General features: G+C 36.9%; 2 protein-coding genes and 1 long non-coding RNA gene across 5 annotated transcripts in view; all 3 read left to right on the forward strand.

Moving 5' to 3' along the window:
• The window catches only part of LOC148160618 (uncharacterized), a 34636-nt gene extending 32740 nt beyond the window's left edge, over nucleotides 1–1896 (forward strand). Inside the window, exon 4 of the long non-coding RNA XR_015765364.1 lies at nucleotides 1470–1896. This is a non-coding gene — a long non-coding RNA (uncharacterized LOC148160618). The remainder of the gene's footprint in view (nucleotides 1–1469) is intronic.
• A 453-nt stretch (nucleotides 1897–2349) lies between these two features.
• On the forward strand, nucleotides 2350–9685 carry kynu (kynureninase). The gene is made up of 14 exons (XM_014972041.2): nucleotides 2350–2573; nucleotides 3209–3397; nucleotides 3476–3596; nucleotides 3668–3750; nucleotides 4700–4761; nucleotides 4842–4913; nucleotides 5614–5688; nucleotides 5765–5911; nucleotides 6047–6145; nucleotides 6237–6310; nucleotides 6472–6524; nucleotides 8142–8227; nucleotides 8315–8545; nucleotides 9440–9685. The coding sequence occupies exons 2-14, from the start codon at nucleotides 3229–3231 to the stop codon at nucleotides 9557–9559; spliced, it is 1392 nt and encodes a 463-aa protein (XP_014827527.2). The 5' UTR covers nucleotides 2350–2573; nucleotides 3209–3228; the 3' UTR covers nucleotides 9560–9685.
• Nucleotides 9686–9834: 149 nt separating this feature from the next.
• Nucleotides 9835–17438, forward strand: part of LOC106915710 (uncharacterized) — a 43689-nt gene continuing 36085 nt past the window's right edge. For all 3 annotated transcript variants that reach the window (XM_088012797.1, XM_088012802.1, XM_088012808.1), the window contains exons 1-3: nucleotides 9835–10536; nucleotides 11902–12316; nucleotides 14290–15904. In XM_088012797.1, the coding sequence (XP_087868923.1) occupies nucleotides 11944–12316; nucleotides 14290–15904 (1988 nt within the window). In that variant the 5' untranslated portion in view covers nucleotides 9835–10536; nucleotides 11902–11943. The remainder of the gene's footprint in view (nucleotides 10537–11901; nucleotides 12317–14289; nucleotides 15905–17438) is intronic.

Below are 17438 nucleotides of genomic sequence, written 5' to 3' on the forward strand. Positions count from 1 at the left end.
AAAAACGTTGAGTTCAATCAAAAAGAAGGAACTTCCAAAAAACTTAGACTCAACCAAAAAAATCTGATATGCAAAAATAAAAGTTTCAAACAAAAATAGTGATTTCAATTAAAAGAAAAAAAAGCTTTAAAAGCATTTATTAATTCTTACAGTTTGATTGAGAAATTTGTTTTTTTTGTTTGAAACATTTTTTTTTCAAAATCAAAAAGTTTTGATCACAACTCTATTTTTTTGTTTGACTTTTTTTTTTTTTGATTGAATACTACTTTTTTTTTTTTCATTGAATAATTGTGAAACAAATTTAACTCCATAGAGATCTACGTCTGAAATGGAGCCGTGATCAGGAACAGACAGCTCGCGGACAAAATTAAAGGAAAACAAAAGAAAAAAGAAAAATACGACATGTGTAAAAAATGAATGTTGGATGGTGTGACATCGTTAAAGAACTGCGGATATTGACGGAGTTTGAAAAGTGTCGCTTATTCGGCGACGGTGGAAAAGTGTCGGTTAGCTACCTCAGCTAATCAACAGCTAAGCTAAGGTGACAGAAGGCTAACTTAGCTAACCAACTGCTAGCTGTTTTAATAGTTGGAATACGTGATAAAAAGATGACTAGGTTGGTTAGCTAAGATAACTACTTTAGTTATCTGTCACCCGATAGCTGACACTTTCTTATAACGGTTAAACAAGTCAGTTAAAAACCAATTGGAGTGTTTGGGAAAACGTTTAATGTTTAATTCATGTTACGTAATTTAAATGTAGTTTAAATGTGTTCGAAAGGTTAATTATATTAAAAATGGACTGCGTGACAATAAGATTTGACTAACCATTGTGTGGTGGTGGAAAAGTTTGAAAACTTACCTAGAAAATGCTTGAAAATGGCTTGATATTCAAACTTCACATTTTTGTAATATAATTGTAGTCTAATATTTGATTAAATTTGAAGTGTTATTTTCAGTTGAAACCAGATATTTTCATACACAAAAGATTTTTTTCTCACTGTCTGAAGTTAAATTAGACTGAACGTTAATGCCGGAAAAAAAAATTGATTTCTTTGTGACTTTTTAATGTATATTGTGTTTAAGCATTTAATTTGAGCAGGAAGGTCATTTAACTTACGATTTTTAAAAATATATTTAATGACTATTTATTATTCCTAATAGCTCAATGACTTATTGATCATCTTATATTTTATACATAAAATGATATATAAATTGGGGGACTTTTTTTGTTGTTAAATCAGGGTTTTGTTCTCAGTCTAGTCAGGTGTATAGGGTATTAAATAAACATTTCAAAACATAACATTTAGTTATATTTTAGTTTACACTGCCTCTGTTGTAGAAAGTTGAGTGCTATAGCAAGACATTAATGAAAATAGTTTTAAATGATATTGAAACTGTGGATTTTAGATCATTTGTGTTTGAACTCCAAAGTTTAAACTTTTTTTTTCTTTTTCTTTTCTTTTTGAGACCCTAGACGTGACGTTGAAGTTTTGATGTGATGGTGAGCATGTCCGATGGACGACACGCTGAAGATTCCTGCTGGTTGACTGGCCAGCTGCTTCAGGAAACTTCTGTGAACTCCTCTTTGAAATCTCTGGATTTTCCAGCGAAGGAATTACACAGAGACTCTTTCTTACCTGGGTGGTGCAGAGGTGAGTAGAGCAGTCTAAAATTGTACTCAAGTAAGAGTAGCATTACTTTAACATATTTTTACTCACATAAAAGTAGAAAGTATCCATCCAAGAAATGACTCAAGTAAGAGTAACAACATATTGGATAAAAGGACTACTCAGGTCCTGAGTTACTGACCAAAACATCAATCATTTGATGCTCTTTTTGCTTAGTGATTTTTGTTTCTTTATTGGCAAAATATGATTTAGGATATTATTTTAGGAAGGTGACAATTTGATAGATAATGTTTATAACAACTGAATGTAACATAGTTATTTATTTATGTTAAAACATAAAACTGCCCCTTTACAAGTTGGACAATTTGAATGTCCTCTTCTGCCCTCTGGTGGAGAAGGGGTAAACCTTATTTCCAAGGGAACTGTACTGGTCTTTATTAATTGCACATTTAAAGATTGATGAATAATGAGTTTATTAAATTAATTCTACCCAGATTAAAAAGAAAACTGGATGAAAATAATGCGTCCAGCTTCATGAGTGCAGTGTGTGTTTGACTCTTTGTGCCTTAAGCTCCATAAAGACCAGCATTCCCAGTTTGTAAATGGGACCAAATCCCTGCCGTCTGGCTGAGATCCGGTGAAACTGCTGGCTGCTGCTATGATTGGCTCTTTATGAGGAAGTTCACCCTGTTGGCTTCAAATTTCACACTCAAAACTGAAACCACACGAAAGAGGAAGCAGCCTGTTTCATAAGTGTCAGTTGCAGGACTGAATGTGATCCAGGCATTTTGTAGAGGTGATTCGCTGTTATCTGGAGCTGGAGGTCAGCTCATCGATGCAATGATTAACCTGAGAGCGAGCACAGAGAGGGTAAAGAGCGTCTCCGAGGGTTCAGTCAGCCTCTGTCCTGCCAGCAGAAAGGAAACCCTCCGATAGCCCACCGGTAAGTTACAACTTTCACTTCAAAGAGTTCAGACAGACGACTTTATTTGTGATGCAGCATTCAGGGACATAAGAGAAAAACTGACAACACAGAATCAGATAGAAGCAAAGAAGAAACAAGCAGCTTTTATACATTTATAAACTGTTTATTTTCTTATCAGCATGTATATAGTTGTAATACTCCATAATCTGAGGTCAGATTGCATTGACACTGAACAGAACGAATGGAGCCTTCGTTCTTTACTTACTTATAATTCACTTATTTACTTACCAAGAACAGGAACTGTTTCCAACAGTGGTACAGCACATGACTTAAACATTATTAATCTTTTTCACTGCAAATACAAAATCTTCTCATTCTTTCTAGTTTTAGTGCAAATAGTATTTCACTTGAAACAATTAAAAACCAGATTACAAGTCATGTTTTATCTGCTAGAGGAACTGGGACTTTTTCTCCAATACTAAGGAATTATTGACTTAAAATAACCTCTGTTTTGCTGAAAAGTCACTTGTTAGTGTTATCTTAAGAAACTTGACCACAATTAGTTGGTAGGATTTAATTATTTTTGCAGTGACGTTGACATTTTTAATGCATCAGGTCATGTGACCCTCTGCTTGTCTTGGTTAATCTTTTAGGGTTTTCTGCTCCCACACCAATGGACGACATTTTTGACCTGAGTCCCACAGCGGCGGTGAAACGAGTGTCCTCCTTGCTGGGCTGCAGTCCGACCTCAGAGAAAGTAGCCGATTACTTTGACGAACATGACAAACTGCGGCACCTCAGAGAAAACTTCCTGGTGCCCAAAATCGCAGATTTGCCCCCTAGTGAGTAGAAAATATTGCATTCAAGATCTGCTGACCTGAAGGTGGAATATAGTGATGATTCAGTTTCGCTCTCTGCAGCTGATCGCTCTCTGGTGGACGGGAGCCAAGAATGCATCTACCTGTGTGGAAACTCGTTGGGTCTGCAACCCAAAAATGCACGGAAATATCTGGAGGAGGAGCTGGACAACTGGGCTAAGATGTTAGTGAGTTTCATTATTAGCTTTGTTAGTAAAGTATTGTATTCACATTGTCTTGCTGTTCTTTAAACAGAGCTATTCATGGTCACACTGTCGGCTCGAGGCCTTGGGCGTGGGCGGAAAACAACATTGAAGACTCTATGGCGAATATTGTTGGTAAGTTCAGAAAAATTACAAAGAAAGTCCAAAAACACTGAACAGATTAAGAAGAAATGAAGATGTAAACTCAGAACAGCAGTTTAAAGTGACAACCTTCAACAAAAAAGAAAGAGGCATTACTGGGAGGAAAAGCAAAGTGTTATCCATAATACAACCAGTGCATTTCTTTTTTTTTTATTAGATGTCAAACAGTAAAAATGTTTGACACCAGTTATGTGAGATTTGAAGAAGGTGAGGGAGGCAAATCTATGAATGTCAGGAAGTTTAGTAAAAAATAATCAGTTCTGGGTTTGGTTCAGAAAGTCCAATGAAAGAAACTTGTTAAATTAATAAGTTTATTCATTCAATTTAACAAATTCCATCAATGTACAAACGCATTATCTGATAACAGTAACTCAACATGAGCGAAAAGGGAGCAGGGAGAAGAAAATCTTGTAAAAACATTTCCCTTTCTCAATAATTACAAACTATATTTTTTCTTTTTTCATGTTCCTTTTTCCAAAGTTCTTAAAGACACATTTAGGTTTAGTGTTAAAGTAAGGATGTTTGCATGAAGTTACAACAATGTGTTCTGGATAACCTCCAAAGAGTAACACTGATCTCAAAGCAAACTCAAGCTCTATCTTCTGTACATGAAGCTGTAAAGCATCAGGCAAGTTCTGTAGTTTTATATCTATAGTTTTGTTGGTTACATCTGTGCCTCCGGTCTGTTTTCATAGAGTCTGAAGGTCAGTGACCAGACAGAACCTGAACTCACTGACCAACCAGATCCATTTAAACCAATACATTTACCCAAACCTTTCAGGATCTCTACATTACTTTTCATTTGTTTTCTAAATGTTTACAGCTTTTTCTCATCATTATGTTTCCTGAATGCATTGACAGCACCTTGATTATCTAAGCTTTTACCAACTTGAACTAATAAGAACGTTTTGTTTTATGCCAGGAGCTAAAAGTGGGGAGGTCGCGCTGATGAACGGCCTGACGGTTAATCTGCATCTCCTAATGGTAACGCCTTGGAGAAAAAATGTATCTAAAGTAAAGTGTTAAGTGGAAAAGTTGAGTCATTTGATGGTGTCGCTCTGCAGCTGTCCTTCTACAAACCAACTCCAACTAGACACAAAATCCTTCTGGAGAGCAAAGCCTTCCCTTCAGATCATGTGAGTATGTCTGTAACCCTCCTTTGTTAGTTTCTGCTCCATTACATTAAAAAAAATAAATTCGATAAAAAAAAAAAAAACTACAGTAATGAACAGTTGACAGCTGGAAACATAGTGGTGTCCAAATTGCCCAAGTTGAAATTCTTCAGTGACCAAAATGAGTTTTTCTCTCTGATCAAAAACACAAAACTAATATGAATTTTTTCTACTTTACCTACAAACAACAAATTAAACATGTAATATTAGTATGGCATTTTGCGTTAAGGTTTGTTGGTATTTAACCTTATCTGAATATTGTTTTCTTTTTTGTTGGTCTATAAAATGTTTTAGTTTGTTTCCAGCAACAGAAATGATAATTTTCTTTTAAAACCTGGATATGTGCCCAAGTATGTTTGAATAAAAAGTTGCTGGATGTTTATGGCATTAATTTCTGAGTATTTTTCTTGGTAATTTTTTAAAATTAGATCTTCTAGAAAAGTAAACATTTCTGAGAATACTGTAATCTCAAAATTTCTGAGATTTTTTTCTTGCAAATGTTTTAGTTTTAGTGCTAAGAAATGTAATAATCTAAAAATCAGAATAATTTTTTTGTAGAAATGTTTTCCTTTTTTTCCATCTATAATGGCCGTAACACGCCATCGTAGTGTTTTTTAAGCTGGACTTTCAGTCAGTTCATTGTGAATTTTTCTTCTGTTCTCAGTACGCCATCGAGTCTCAGATCCGCCTGCGAGGATTTTCCCCCGAGAGCAGCATGCTGATGCTGTCTCCCAGACCAGTGCGTCCACAACACCTCTCACCAGAATCTGATCAATGTAGTCATGATTTCTCACAAATGTAATCTCTCTCTTCAGGGTGAAGACACCCTGAGAACTGAGGACATCCTGGACGTCATCGAGAAAGAAGGCGACATCATCGCCATGGTGATGTTGCCCGGGGTTCAGTACTACACTGGTCAACTGTTTGACATGCAAGACATCACCAAGGCTGGCCACAAAAAGGTAGCAGGAAACCTTTTTAAATAAAAAATAGTTCAGATCAATTTTCTTTTTGTTTCCCCATCACATTTCATTTGGATATTAGAGATGTTAAATGAAAAGCTAACTGACCTCCGACATGTTTTTGTGCATCATCAGGGCTGTTTTGTTGGATTTGACTGCGCCCATGCAGTGGGAAACGCAGATCTGAAGCTGCATGACTGGGATGTTGACTTTGCCTGCTGGTGCTCCTATAAGGTCTGCTGAAGAGAGCCTGAATCAGACAGAAATAAAAGAAAGGAAATTGATGATGATGATGATGATGATGATTGTGTTTTTGGCTCTATAGTATCTAAATTCAGGTGCTGGCGGCCTCGCCGGGGCATTCATTCACGAAAAACATAAAGACACCATCAAACCGGCGTGAGTAACACAACAACTCTTTTAAAATGAACAAAAAATTATTTTTAATTCATATGGGTAGCATTTAGGTTTTAAACAACGAAAGTTTAAACTACAAATTAAGTTTAAGAATTGGCCAATTCTAATTGTCACTTTAATTGTGTAATTTGTGTCTCCTTCAGACTGTTAGGGTGGTGGGGTCATGACCTGCCAACTCGCTTTAGGATGACCAACGGTAAACCTTTCACTTTATCTAAACACAGTTTATCTAAAATGTGTCTTTTTGCTTCCCTCTTGTGGCCATTTTTGGTATTACATGAGCAGTGCTGATGAATGCGACAGGAAAATCCTATTTTATTCAATAAAAATTAGCATCCTGTCTGAAAAATACTTCTACAGAAACTGTTTATGACATAATTAGGGCCACTGGAGAAAAAACTATCCTGACTTTAAACTCAAAATTCTGATTTTTTTTCCTCATAATTATTAATTTTTCTCAAAATTTTGACTTTTTTTTTCTCAGATTTTGCTTTAATCTCAGAATTCTAAGCCCCCCTTAATCCCAGGTTTTTTAGGTTAAACTCAGAATACGTCTCTTCTTTTTCAGTGGTCCTAATCCTCTTCCATCAGTCTTGTGTTTCATGTATGTTTCTACTAGAGGTGTGCCGATCGATCGGTCACCGATCATAATCGGGCCGATTTTCGTGAAAAAGTGCATGATCGGTGATCGGCGATCATTGTCCATTGTCTCTTTTACCGATACCGATCACCTACTTCTCATTTCGCAGCCTGCCTGTGCAGCTGGTCTCCTCTTTCCTTCACTCTGCGCAAACGCGCAACAACAAATCTTAAGCGATGTGCAACTATAACGCACTGAGTGAATGGGGAAGTTTGCTGCGTGTTGCTGCGGAAAATTGAAGCACGTCAAAATGCATCAACAGAACGAAGCTAATACGACATAAAAACAATGCCATACTTGACGGAGATTGGCTACATCGAGGCTCACTGCAGTAAAAAAGACATGGAGGATCAGATAGCAGGTAAAGCAGCGCACAGCTACAAACACTCACCCGGATTAGCATGACGGTCAGAAAACTAAACAAATAACCCGCAAAATTATTTGTCTTCGTGCTGCGATGTCAGACGCTGGTTCTGCTCTCGCTGTTGAACCGCTGCTACGCTACAGGTAGTAATATCTGACAGACGGAGCGCCGCTTCTGCTCCACCTGGTAGTGACTCTCACACCGAACCTGCTTAAAGCTGCAGCATCTAACCTAAAAAAATAAATTTTACATACGTATTAAAACTTCCGCTGTCCTAACATGAGACAGATAATCTCTGAAAAAATAATCGATCTCCTCCCTGTCCTGCATAATTACTCCGCTCAGTCAGAAACAGCCAATCAGAGCTAGCAGTAATCAGCTAGCCGCCATGCTAACAAGAAGTTTTCATTCAGTAACTCAGGATTGTTTATTGTAATGGAACCTGTATTTTCCTTTGAATGTTAAGTTTTATACTTGAACTTTTTGGCAATGCCTTCATATGTTTTCAGTCTGTTAAAGATAGTACTACCAATAGCAGTACAATTTGCACAATGCCTGTTTTGTTTAGTTTTCTTCTTGGAAAAAGTTATTAAAAACAAGTTTTTGTCTAAATTAAGGTGAATTCATGGTTCCTTTTTCCACATAATGTAACCGGTAGTGTTTATGATAAAAAATAAATAAATAATAATTATGTGATCGGTATCGGTGATCGGTATCGGTGTATCGGCCATCATGGGTGATCGGTATCGGTATCGGCAGGAAAAAACCTGATCGGCACATCTCTAGTTTCTACTGTTTTCTGTTGTCAGTGATGGAGCTGCAGCCCGGAGTGAGCGGCTTCAGACTCTCAAATCAACCCATTCTTCTTGTCTGCCCTCTACAGGCCAGCTTAGAAGTATTGCACTTTACAGGACTTATTTAATAGATTTATGTTTTGTGTGAGAAACTAGTTGTTTTAAAAGTTGCCTATAAAATGTTCCAGGTGTTTAACATGGCGAGCATGCAGTCGCTGCGGAGGAAGTCTGTACTCCTGACCGGGTACCTGGAGTACCTGATAAAGGAGTACTACACAGAGGACCTGGCCCAGCCTCATAAAGCCTACGTCCGAATCCTCACGCCCTCTGACCCCCAGCAGAGGGGCTGCCAGCTGTCGCTCTCTTTCTCCATCCCGATCCGGAGAGTCTTCCAGGAGCTGGAGAAGAGAGGAGTCGCTGTAAGCACCTCGCCTGGAAGCTATTTGCTTGGTTTTACCTCAGAGTGGCCATCTTTCTATTATTCCTATCTCAGTTTCATACAGTAGGGGCTCCTGCTCTTTTTCCAGCCGCTAAAACTGTTTAATCCGTTGCTAACATGTCATAACATATTTTTTCAAACCGCCTTTAAACACAACATGAGCGCTAAGATTCTCCTGCCAGTTTTACACCAGAGGTCAACAACGGAAACAAACTGCTGCTGTGCAGCGCGACACACCGATGTGTTAGAAACATGGCAGCAGATCAGCAGTAGGGGAAGAACTTTGCAGTTTATTACCAAACCGAATAAGATGAGTTATTCTGTTGGATGTCAGCAAAATGATGATTAATTGATACATGTCGATAGATCATGTCAAGAAGACTAGATACAAATTTTGTCATTTATGTTCAGAGTTGGGTTGTACTAGTTACATTTACTTAACTTTTTTTGGGGGGAGTAAAAAAGATACTTTCCTGTTATAACCTGAGCTAGTGGGAGCATATAGATATTGAGTAAAAGGGGTCCTAGGTAGGGCTGGAAAATCTAATATCCTGATATATTTTTGCTATATCACGGTAGACGATATACTGTATATCACGATACTCTTAACTGAGCTCCAATGTTATTTTAAACTAGACTCCTTGCAGCATGATGTCACCAATGCAAGTTCCTGCCCCCATTTCTCTGCTAGACTTAAATGTAAGCTCAAGTAAAAATTGATGCAGTATTTTGGTGAGCCAGACCACTGTGGGGGAACGGTATCTGATGGGTGAAATATGGCCATCAGATACTGTACCATTCCCCCACTGTTAAACAGTATGTGTGTGGGTAAAAGCTAAATATTTTTTTCTGAACAGCCTTTTTCCTGTTGCAGTGTGACATGAGAGAGCCCAGTGTGCTGCGAGTGGCTCCGGTGCCGCTCTACAACTCCTTCAGGGACGTGCATCGCTTCATTGAAACACTGGGAAAAGCTCTGGCTGCCAGCAGCAGCTAGACCCAAAACGAGAAGAAAACAAATTCAGCAACCTCATCAAATCCTGTGTGCTGCAAAGTACTGTTGATATACAACCATCTTGTCAATGACATATCAAAGTGTCATAAAGTGTTTATAAACACCTGAGTCTGCTCCCATTGATCAATCAATGAGTACAAAAGAGTCACTGGCTAATTGGAGGGAGACAGGTTCAGTTTCTGTCCCATTTAAACATGTTTAAACTTATTTGTACCTTCACTGCTAGAAATCTAAAAGAACTACTGAGTTTTTGTTTTATGAAGAGGGTAGGTTTCATAATGCTAATACTTAATTACATCTTAAATTGAGATGAATGTCTCATTTATATATCTAAAAACTACACGATTAGCTTGACTCTAATAAATAGAAGTCTGGATATTAAGTAGCTATTAGTCTGACTGTCAGCTGTTTGCTGGACTGCAGGTTTTAGCTAGCTCAGACAAGGTTCAGGTGGACTATATTAGCTATTAGTATAACTAGTTGTTGGCTTGATTTGAGTCAGCCATTTGTTAGACTAGTTATTAGAGTGGCTAAGTTTTCCCCTTGCTCAGATTTGATAGATAAAAGTATTCATTTGATTATTTTATCCATTAGTATTAACTATAATATTTTACCCTGATTCTTCATTCTGAAAAATGCTGTTCTAAACTTTTCCTGCTTCCTGATCCTACCACTGTAAAAAAAAAAAAAAAAAGAAAGATCCTTCCACCCCGGAAGAGGTTTTTCGTGAACAGTTTTACTTTCGTTTAATGCAAGAAATTGGAAATCCAATAACAGAGTTTGATTTATCTATTTTTTCATTTTGGTTCAATAAACGTAAAAGCTCGTTTCTTTAGTTTTTTGTTTAAAGCGAAGAAAAAAGCCGCCTGAAGGTACACGGATACAGTGATGACAGTTTCCGCATTTCAACGAGGAAATGGGGTACAATGAATGTCACCGTGATCCCACATGTTATACAGGTAAGATTTAAAACGATTTTAATGGGTTTTTCTGTTTGCTTATTGTTGAGAATGAAAATCCCGATCGATGAATCATAATTTGTATTGACACACGGAGCATAAAATCAGCCAAGAAAAGCATTCAGACTTTACTTATTTTATTAACTTTCAGCGCTGAAAGGAGACGCTTTACCATTACATCCGAGAAGAGTTTCTAAAAAAGTCTGTGCAGCGTCTGAGGAGAAAGAGGAGGGCAGCTGATTATATGGACGGAAGACACTCCCTGAAATCACACCATGTCTCTGTGGCCTGATAAGTTTCTGTTTCTCTGAGAAATGAGCCTAAGTGTCTAACAGAATCAAAAATGTAACTCTTTACTATGGGCCTTTGTCTAACAGCGTGTGACTCTTTCTCGACCTGGTAAAGCGTCTCCATATCTATTGATATAAAGCGTTTAGACTCCCTCCGAAAAAAGAAATTACTTTAACTTGTTTTATTTCTTTAAGTCACACGGAAGTTTAAAGTTCACCCGGACAGAGTGTAAAAGTTGTTTTTATGAGATTTCTATACATGAGTGGTTCTGCTTATTTTATGAAAAGATGACAACCTATGAAGAGAAGTAGATGTTTATTTTGGATTTGTTTTCCTTTCGTCAGGTGAAATGTACTTGAAACAGTGGCAGCAAAATAAATCGTGTTTCCGTGTTTTGACACGGCTTGTTTAACTGCCACTCCAACCCCGTGTGTTTATGTTTCGGTTGGTTTGGATTTTCTCGTTAGCAAATATTAAAGGAAAACCAATACAGGAGAGTTATTTGTCTTTTAAAGCATGTTTCAAAATGACTGAGGACGTTTTTACATTTGATTGAAGTCAGCTACTTAATACGCTTGTATTCTATATTGCACTATATCAACAACTATTCACATACAGTCATACCTAAGGATATTTTCAAAACTATCTCTTGGAAATATTCAGAGTTTTTATTTTTAAATGTATAAGTATTTTTGTCACTGCAGTGTTTGTAAATTCTATGTGTATTTATATGCTTTAATATTTTGTATTTTTAATATGTTTTAAGTCTGGTATTTTTTTAAATGCTGAATTTCATTTAATTTTTTAAAAACTGATAGATTTTAGGGGGAATATCACTAGTTTACATTCATTGGTTATTAAAATTTTTTATATATATAATTGAATACTCATCACTGAATTAGTAATGTTTACTTGTGGAATGAACTACAAGAAGTTTTCACTTTGTTGTTTCTGTAGCTTTCAAATGAGCAGACTAGTTTATGGGGACCTTAAACATAATGAATATACTGTTTTGTGGTCATGCATGCTGCCTTAACTAAAATCTTCTCCATAAAACTGTTTTTTGTCTTGCAGATCAGTGAAGTTGGGTTTGTCTGAAAACAGTCATCTGAAGTTATGGCTTGTACGTCACAGTCAGCCTTGGAATATGTTAAGAATGCCAGACCTCACCTTGTTGGAGAATTAAAGAGTCTCTCAGTGATTCTTGAGAACTTGTATCAGCAAAAAGTTCTCATTGATGAAGAGGTCAGCAAGATAAAGGCAGAGAAAGATGACTATGATAGAACCAGAGCAATACTGGACTCAGTCACTAGAAAAGGTGAAGACGCCTGCTACAGGTTTCTAAGGATTATTGACCAGACGAGGAGGAGAACCTTAGAGAGACCAACAAATGAAGCTTCAACTGAGGCTAAAAGGTTTGACCTGCACCACTGGATCAGCTGCTTTCCTTTCAAAGAAGATGCAGAAATGCAGCAAAACTACATACGAGGTAATTAAAACTACAAATAAGTAGAGAGAGAAACTTTATTCAACAGAATCATGGTCCGCAAAGACATAACACATATATAAAAACAAACAAATCTTATGAGACTTGCATACCAATGATTCCACAGAGTCGACTGGTATCTTAGCGCACTGACAGAGGGATGTGAGAACATTACAATAAGACTGTTCAATGAGCTGCACAAACGATGCATAAACTTGTAAATCAAATTCCTCATGAGTGCTTGAAACGTTCTGACATGTGCATTACAAAACATCTCACTTGCACTGCTGAACCTGGGTTTCTTTAGCAGAATTCTCAGGGAGTCGTTATAAACAACCTTATGCTTCTTCATGCTAGCTTTTTTAAATGTACACCACAAAGGAGATGTATACAAGAATGTACAGTAAGCCTTAAACAGGCTTATTTTTACCTTATCAGTATACATGTGAAACTTCCTCCCCAGAACGTTTGCCTGGACCTGCAACATGCGACACTGCCAATAAATGTCATCATCATCATAGAGCTGGTCTGTAATGTACTGACCCAGATATTTAGTTTTGGAACAAACATTTAACTTTAATCCCGACAGAAAAAAATCAGGGAAACAGAGTTGTTTGTCTGCTCTAGTCCTACATATTAGTACAACAGTTTTCTTAGCATTATACTGTAAATCAAATCTTGACCCATAATCAGAGCAGATATTCAGTAACTGCTGAAAACCAGCACTGCTGGGTGCATTGTCTCATTGCATATTTTTATTGCATCAAAATATGCAACTAAGCATAAAGTAACCCATCGATTGATGTGTGGTATAAAGCGTTCATAGTTCAACTGGCAGTCCAGTTCAAATATGAGTGCTTAAAGACTAAGATTTGTCTACAACAGTTTTGTTGTTAAGATTAGCTTTCAGTTTGGCTTGTGTCACAGAGCCAAGCAGAAGAAAAAAAGTTATTAGAAAGTAATGTTTTATTTAATTTCCCAAATTTCAAATCACTAACCTTTTGATCACTTGATTATTAGTCAATTGATTAGTCACTGCAGTGATACATCTCTTAGTACTTTTTGATACCAAAATGGCAACTTCAAAGAACAAAAAGAAGCCAGAGTAGCAATAAATAATACTAATTATTATTTTTAATAATTAGTATTATTATAGCATAGTGAACTGCCAGCAGTTCACTATGGTTCAGTATGGCATGTTCTCTGAAAACCTGTTTTGAAATGGAGCACTGAGCTACTTAGCAAGTGTTAGGACAAGTTTACATAGAGAAGGAAGGAAAAACACATATAAAACATAAAAGCTCACGTTAATAGACAATCAATGATCAAACTGGAAGGAAGTTTGAACCAAATCAGCTGCTTCTTGGTCTTAAGTCTGCTCCAAGAATGCAAAAACACAAGATTTATTCTATTTACTTTATCTCTACCCAAAAGGCCTTCCTTTTTTCTTGCATTCGAAGTACATGCACAGGTTTTTTTTAAAGATTAACATACAATCTCAGAGTCCGTTGTTAAAAATATGAAATACTCTGTATAATGCAGACGTCATGGTGCAGTGAGTTTTAAACCCAGATTGAAATATCTTTAAAACTAAATGTTCATCGAGAAACAAATTCTGAGTGCAAGTATTTTTTATCTACTATCTTTTTAAAAAGTGGCAACCTAGAAACCAAACCAAAATTTGATAAGACAGACAGACGTTTTTGGAACAGGTATTTTGAACCTGACTTCACACCAGCATATTTAGACATACATTTATATATTTATATATTTCCAGAGGTAATATATAAAGCAAGTATAGGAAAAACCTCAAGGAATGCAGGAAAAACATCCAGTATATTTGTGGTTTTTATCAAGTCATGGATTAATGTTGTGACTTTTTTGTGTTTATATCTGTGTCTCTTGCAAGAGAATACTCCTACAGAATAATTCCCAAATTATTTTAATTTATTAACCTATTGTTGCTTTTATTTTAGGTCCAAAGCCATGCTGTAAATATCAGAACAAGTTAAAATCTAAAGCAAAAAAATTATCTGAGAACTTCTGGAGGGCAAGTAAAGATCTTTTTACAGAAGACAAGAAACCTGATCTGTTTTACAGGGCAGTTGTATTTGATGTCCAAGGAAAGATTTCTCAGTCCAAAATAAAGAAATTTAAAAACAATAAAAGCAAGAAGTCCCGTCCTAAAAAGTTAAGGACTTATATTCCAGAGAACAAACCTGAAATCTCCCTCAGTGACCTGCTGAAAACGGATAAAAACATCCTCCTGGTTGGGAAACCTGGAATTGGAAAGACGACTCTGAGTCATGAAATATGGAGACTGTGGTCAGAAAGAGACAACAAGGAGCTGGATTACATGTTTTACGTTGACATGAGAAAATTAACCAACATCCCACCAACCATGAGTTTGGAGGATCTACTTTTCACTGCATGCAGTGAACCAGATGAGCGCAAAGATGAAGTCTTACAGGACATTAAGAGCCACTCTGATCATGTTACAGTCATTTTGGATGGAGTCACTGATCTCTCTACATCAGTTGTGGAGAAACTTGTAGAGAAAGATCTGCTGCCTTATGCTAAAATCATCATTACCTGCAGACCAGAAGATGAGGAAGACCTCTGTCCTGAAGACTGGCTCAGAGTGGAGGTGAAAGGCTTCAGTGAGGAAACAATAAAGACATATTTGTCTTCAGCTCTGGGTGAAAATCACAGAAAAGTCCTGAGTAACGTGGAGCTGTTGACTCTTTGTCATGTTCCAATGTACGCACTGATGGTGGCTGCCAGCTTTCCATCTGAAAACTCTCTGCAGCCCAGAACTGTGACTGAAATATACATCAATATTGTTCGATTTGGTCTCCAGATGAACAGCAACAAAACCAGGATCAGGAATCTCAATCAGTTCATCAAAACGAAGAGAAATGGAATCCTGTCTTTGGCTGAAGCTGCTTTTAATGCAACTGATAGAAAAACTGTGAATCTGGAAGAACTTTCCTGTGAAGATGGCTGCGTCCTTTCCTTCCTGAAAACACTTGATGTCAGCACCACTTGTACCAAAACAGTTGTTAAATATGCTTTTCTCCATTATACCATGCAAGAGTTTTTTGCAGCTCTGTGGCTTCTGAAGAATCCTGATAAGATCAGGGAGGTTTTCCAGCAGTGCCTCACCGAGGAGAAGAAACACATGAAGCATCTGATTCCTTTTATGTGTCATCTGTTGAATGAGGAAAACCCCAGTTTGATGAGCTGTTTGATTCCAGCTGAGGAGCTCAAGGCAACATCTAAACGCTTCTTTAAAGAGATGATTGACATATTTTTCTCCAAAGATGAAAACTATGAACTTTATGTTGATATATTGTTCTTATGCCAATGTTTATACGAGTCCCAAAGCTCTGATGACTGTATTTCCTTTCTGAGCAAACTGAACTTCCATCTTGACCTCAGTGGAGAGAATCTGGACCCTTATTCCTGCTGTGCTGTGGCCTATGTGGTCACTCAGTCAAAGGGAAGGAAAATAAGACTGAACCTTCAGGATGTGACGGTGTCTGAAACAGGAATGAGACAACTGTTTGGATGCCTTCAAAATGTTGAATGGTAAGACTTGGTATGTTTTTCATATTCACTTGCCATGATAAGGTTGTGTATGGAAAATTAAACTTATTCAAGATAAGTTTTGCAACACAATGCTAATATTGTATTACCTTCTTGCATAGTTACTTAGTTTTCTTTTAAATTACAGGTCTGACCCTCTGGCTCAGCAGCTGTGGACTGTTGTCTTTCTCAGTGAAGGGCTGACAGAATATATAACATTACATTTTGCATTTTGTTATTCATTAATTTCCATTTAGTTTCCTTTGATTAGTAATTATCCTCTCTTGGTTTATTGCTATGTCCACTTTAGTTTCTTTCCTGTTGCTACATTTATTTTTATAGTTTATTGACCATCAGTAATCTTCACTCATCACCTGCTACGCCGCCTAATCGTCATGTTTCACATCATGTGTTGATTTTTCACTGTTCAGCGTCGGATTCTGTTTTTATGCCATAATTCACATCTAGCTCCGTTTTATATCCCGCTTCTCCTGTTTCAGAGTTTTGCGCAATGTGCGCGTCTTTTTTTTTAACCCCCTAAAGTGCAGGGCGTATCGATGGGGAAAAGGCAGACTGACATAAATCTTTTAAAACAACGGAAACAATTTCTGCTCTCTGATTATTGAAATTTAAAAGTGCCGTGTTGTTCTATCAGACCCGTTTCATACCGGACCACTTACAGCTCCGGTGTTAACGCTATAAAATGAATGCCCTCTATCGTGGTATCACCCATGGAGAGATTTCTTTATTTAAAAGCAGGGCCGTGCAGAGACCACTAAAAGGGCAGGTGCTCAAAAAAAAAAAGAAAAAAAAAAAAAAGGGCACATCTAACCGCATTCTAGGACAGAATATTAACAAAGCCACACAGCTTTCAGAGTTTAATAAACAATGATAAATTACAAAATTGTGAAATATACAATCAAAGCTAAGGTAAAGCTCTATACAGAGCATACAACTATGCATATGTAAGATATTTTATTAGTAATTTCTGTCTGCAGGTCTATTTTGTTATAGGAAAGTATTGCAATATTCAAACCCGCAATTAAGCAAGATATGTAAATCAGAGCTGGTGGTTTAGCTCTGATTTACATATTTTGTCTTTACAGAATTACACTATTAAAAATATAAACAAGGGCACAATGCAACCTTTTAGTGACTAATCTATAAAAAAAGAGCTGCCTGTTTGCTGCAGTGGAGATGAAGATGGTCTATTCAGGAAAGCAGAGCTGCATCAAACTTTAAGGTGGAACTGCAGAAAGAAGAAAAAAAACAAAAGCAAAAATTTAATTCTTAATGCATGTCACCATGGGAAAAGCCTACTGAGTTTTGCTTACAACTTTTTTAAACATTTAAATCACACGTGTCTCATGAAGTGAATTTTTTTTTGCAAAACAATCTTATTTGTGCATGTCAGAAATCTTTTCTTGATATTCTAAGTTTTTGTTTCACTCAAAGTTTTGCTTGTGATTCTCACATGACGTCATGGGCAGGACCCAAAATCACAACAAAAGATTTCTGATGTGTGCAAATAAAAGTT

This window comes from Poecilia mexicana, unplaced genomic scaffold (genome assembly GCF_051168715.1).
Source record: "Poecilia mexicana isolate PSO_F unplaced genomic scaffold, ASM5116871v1 scaffold_2, whole genome shotgun sequence".
NCBI classification, from domain to species: Eukaryota; Metazoa; Chordata; class Actinopteri; order Cyprinodontiformes; family Poeciliidae; genus Poecilia; species Poecilia mexicana.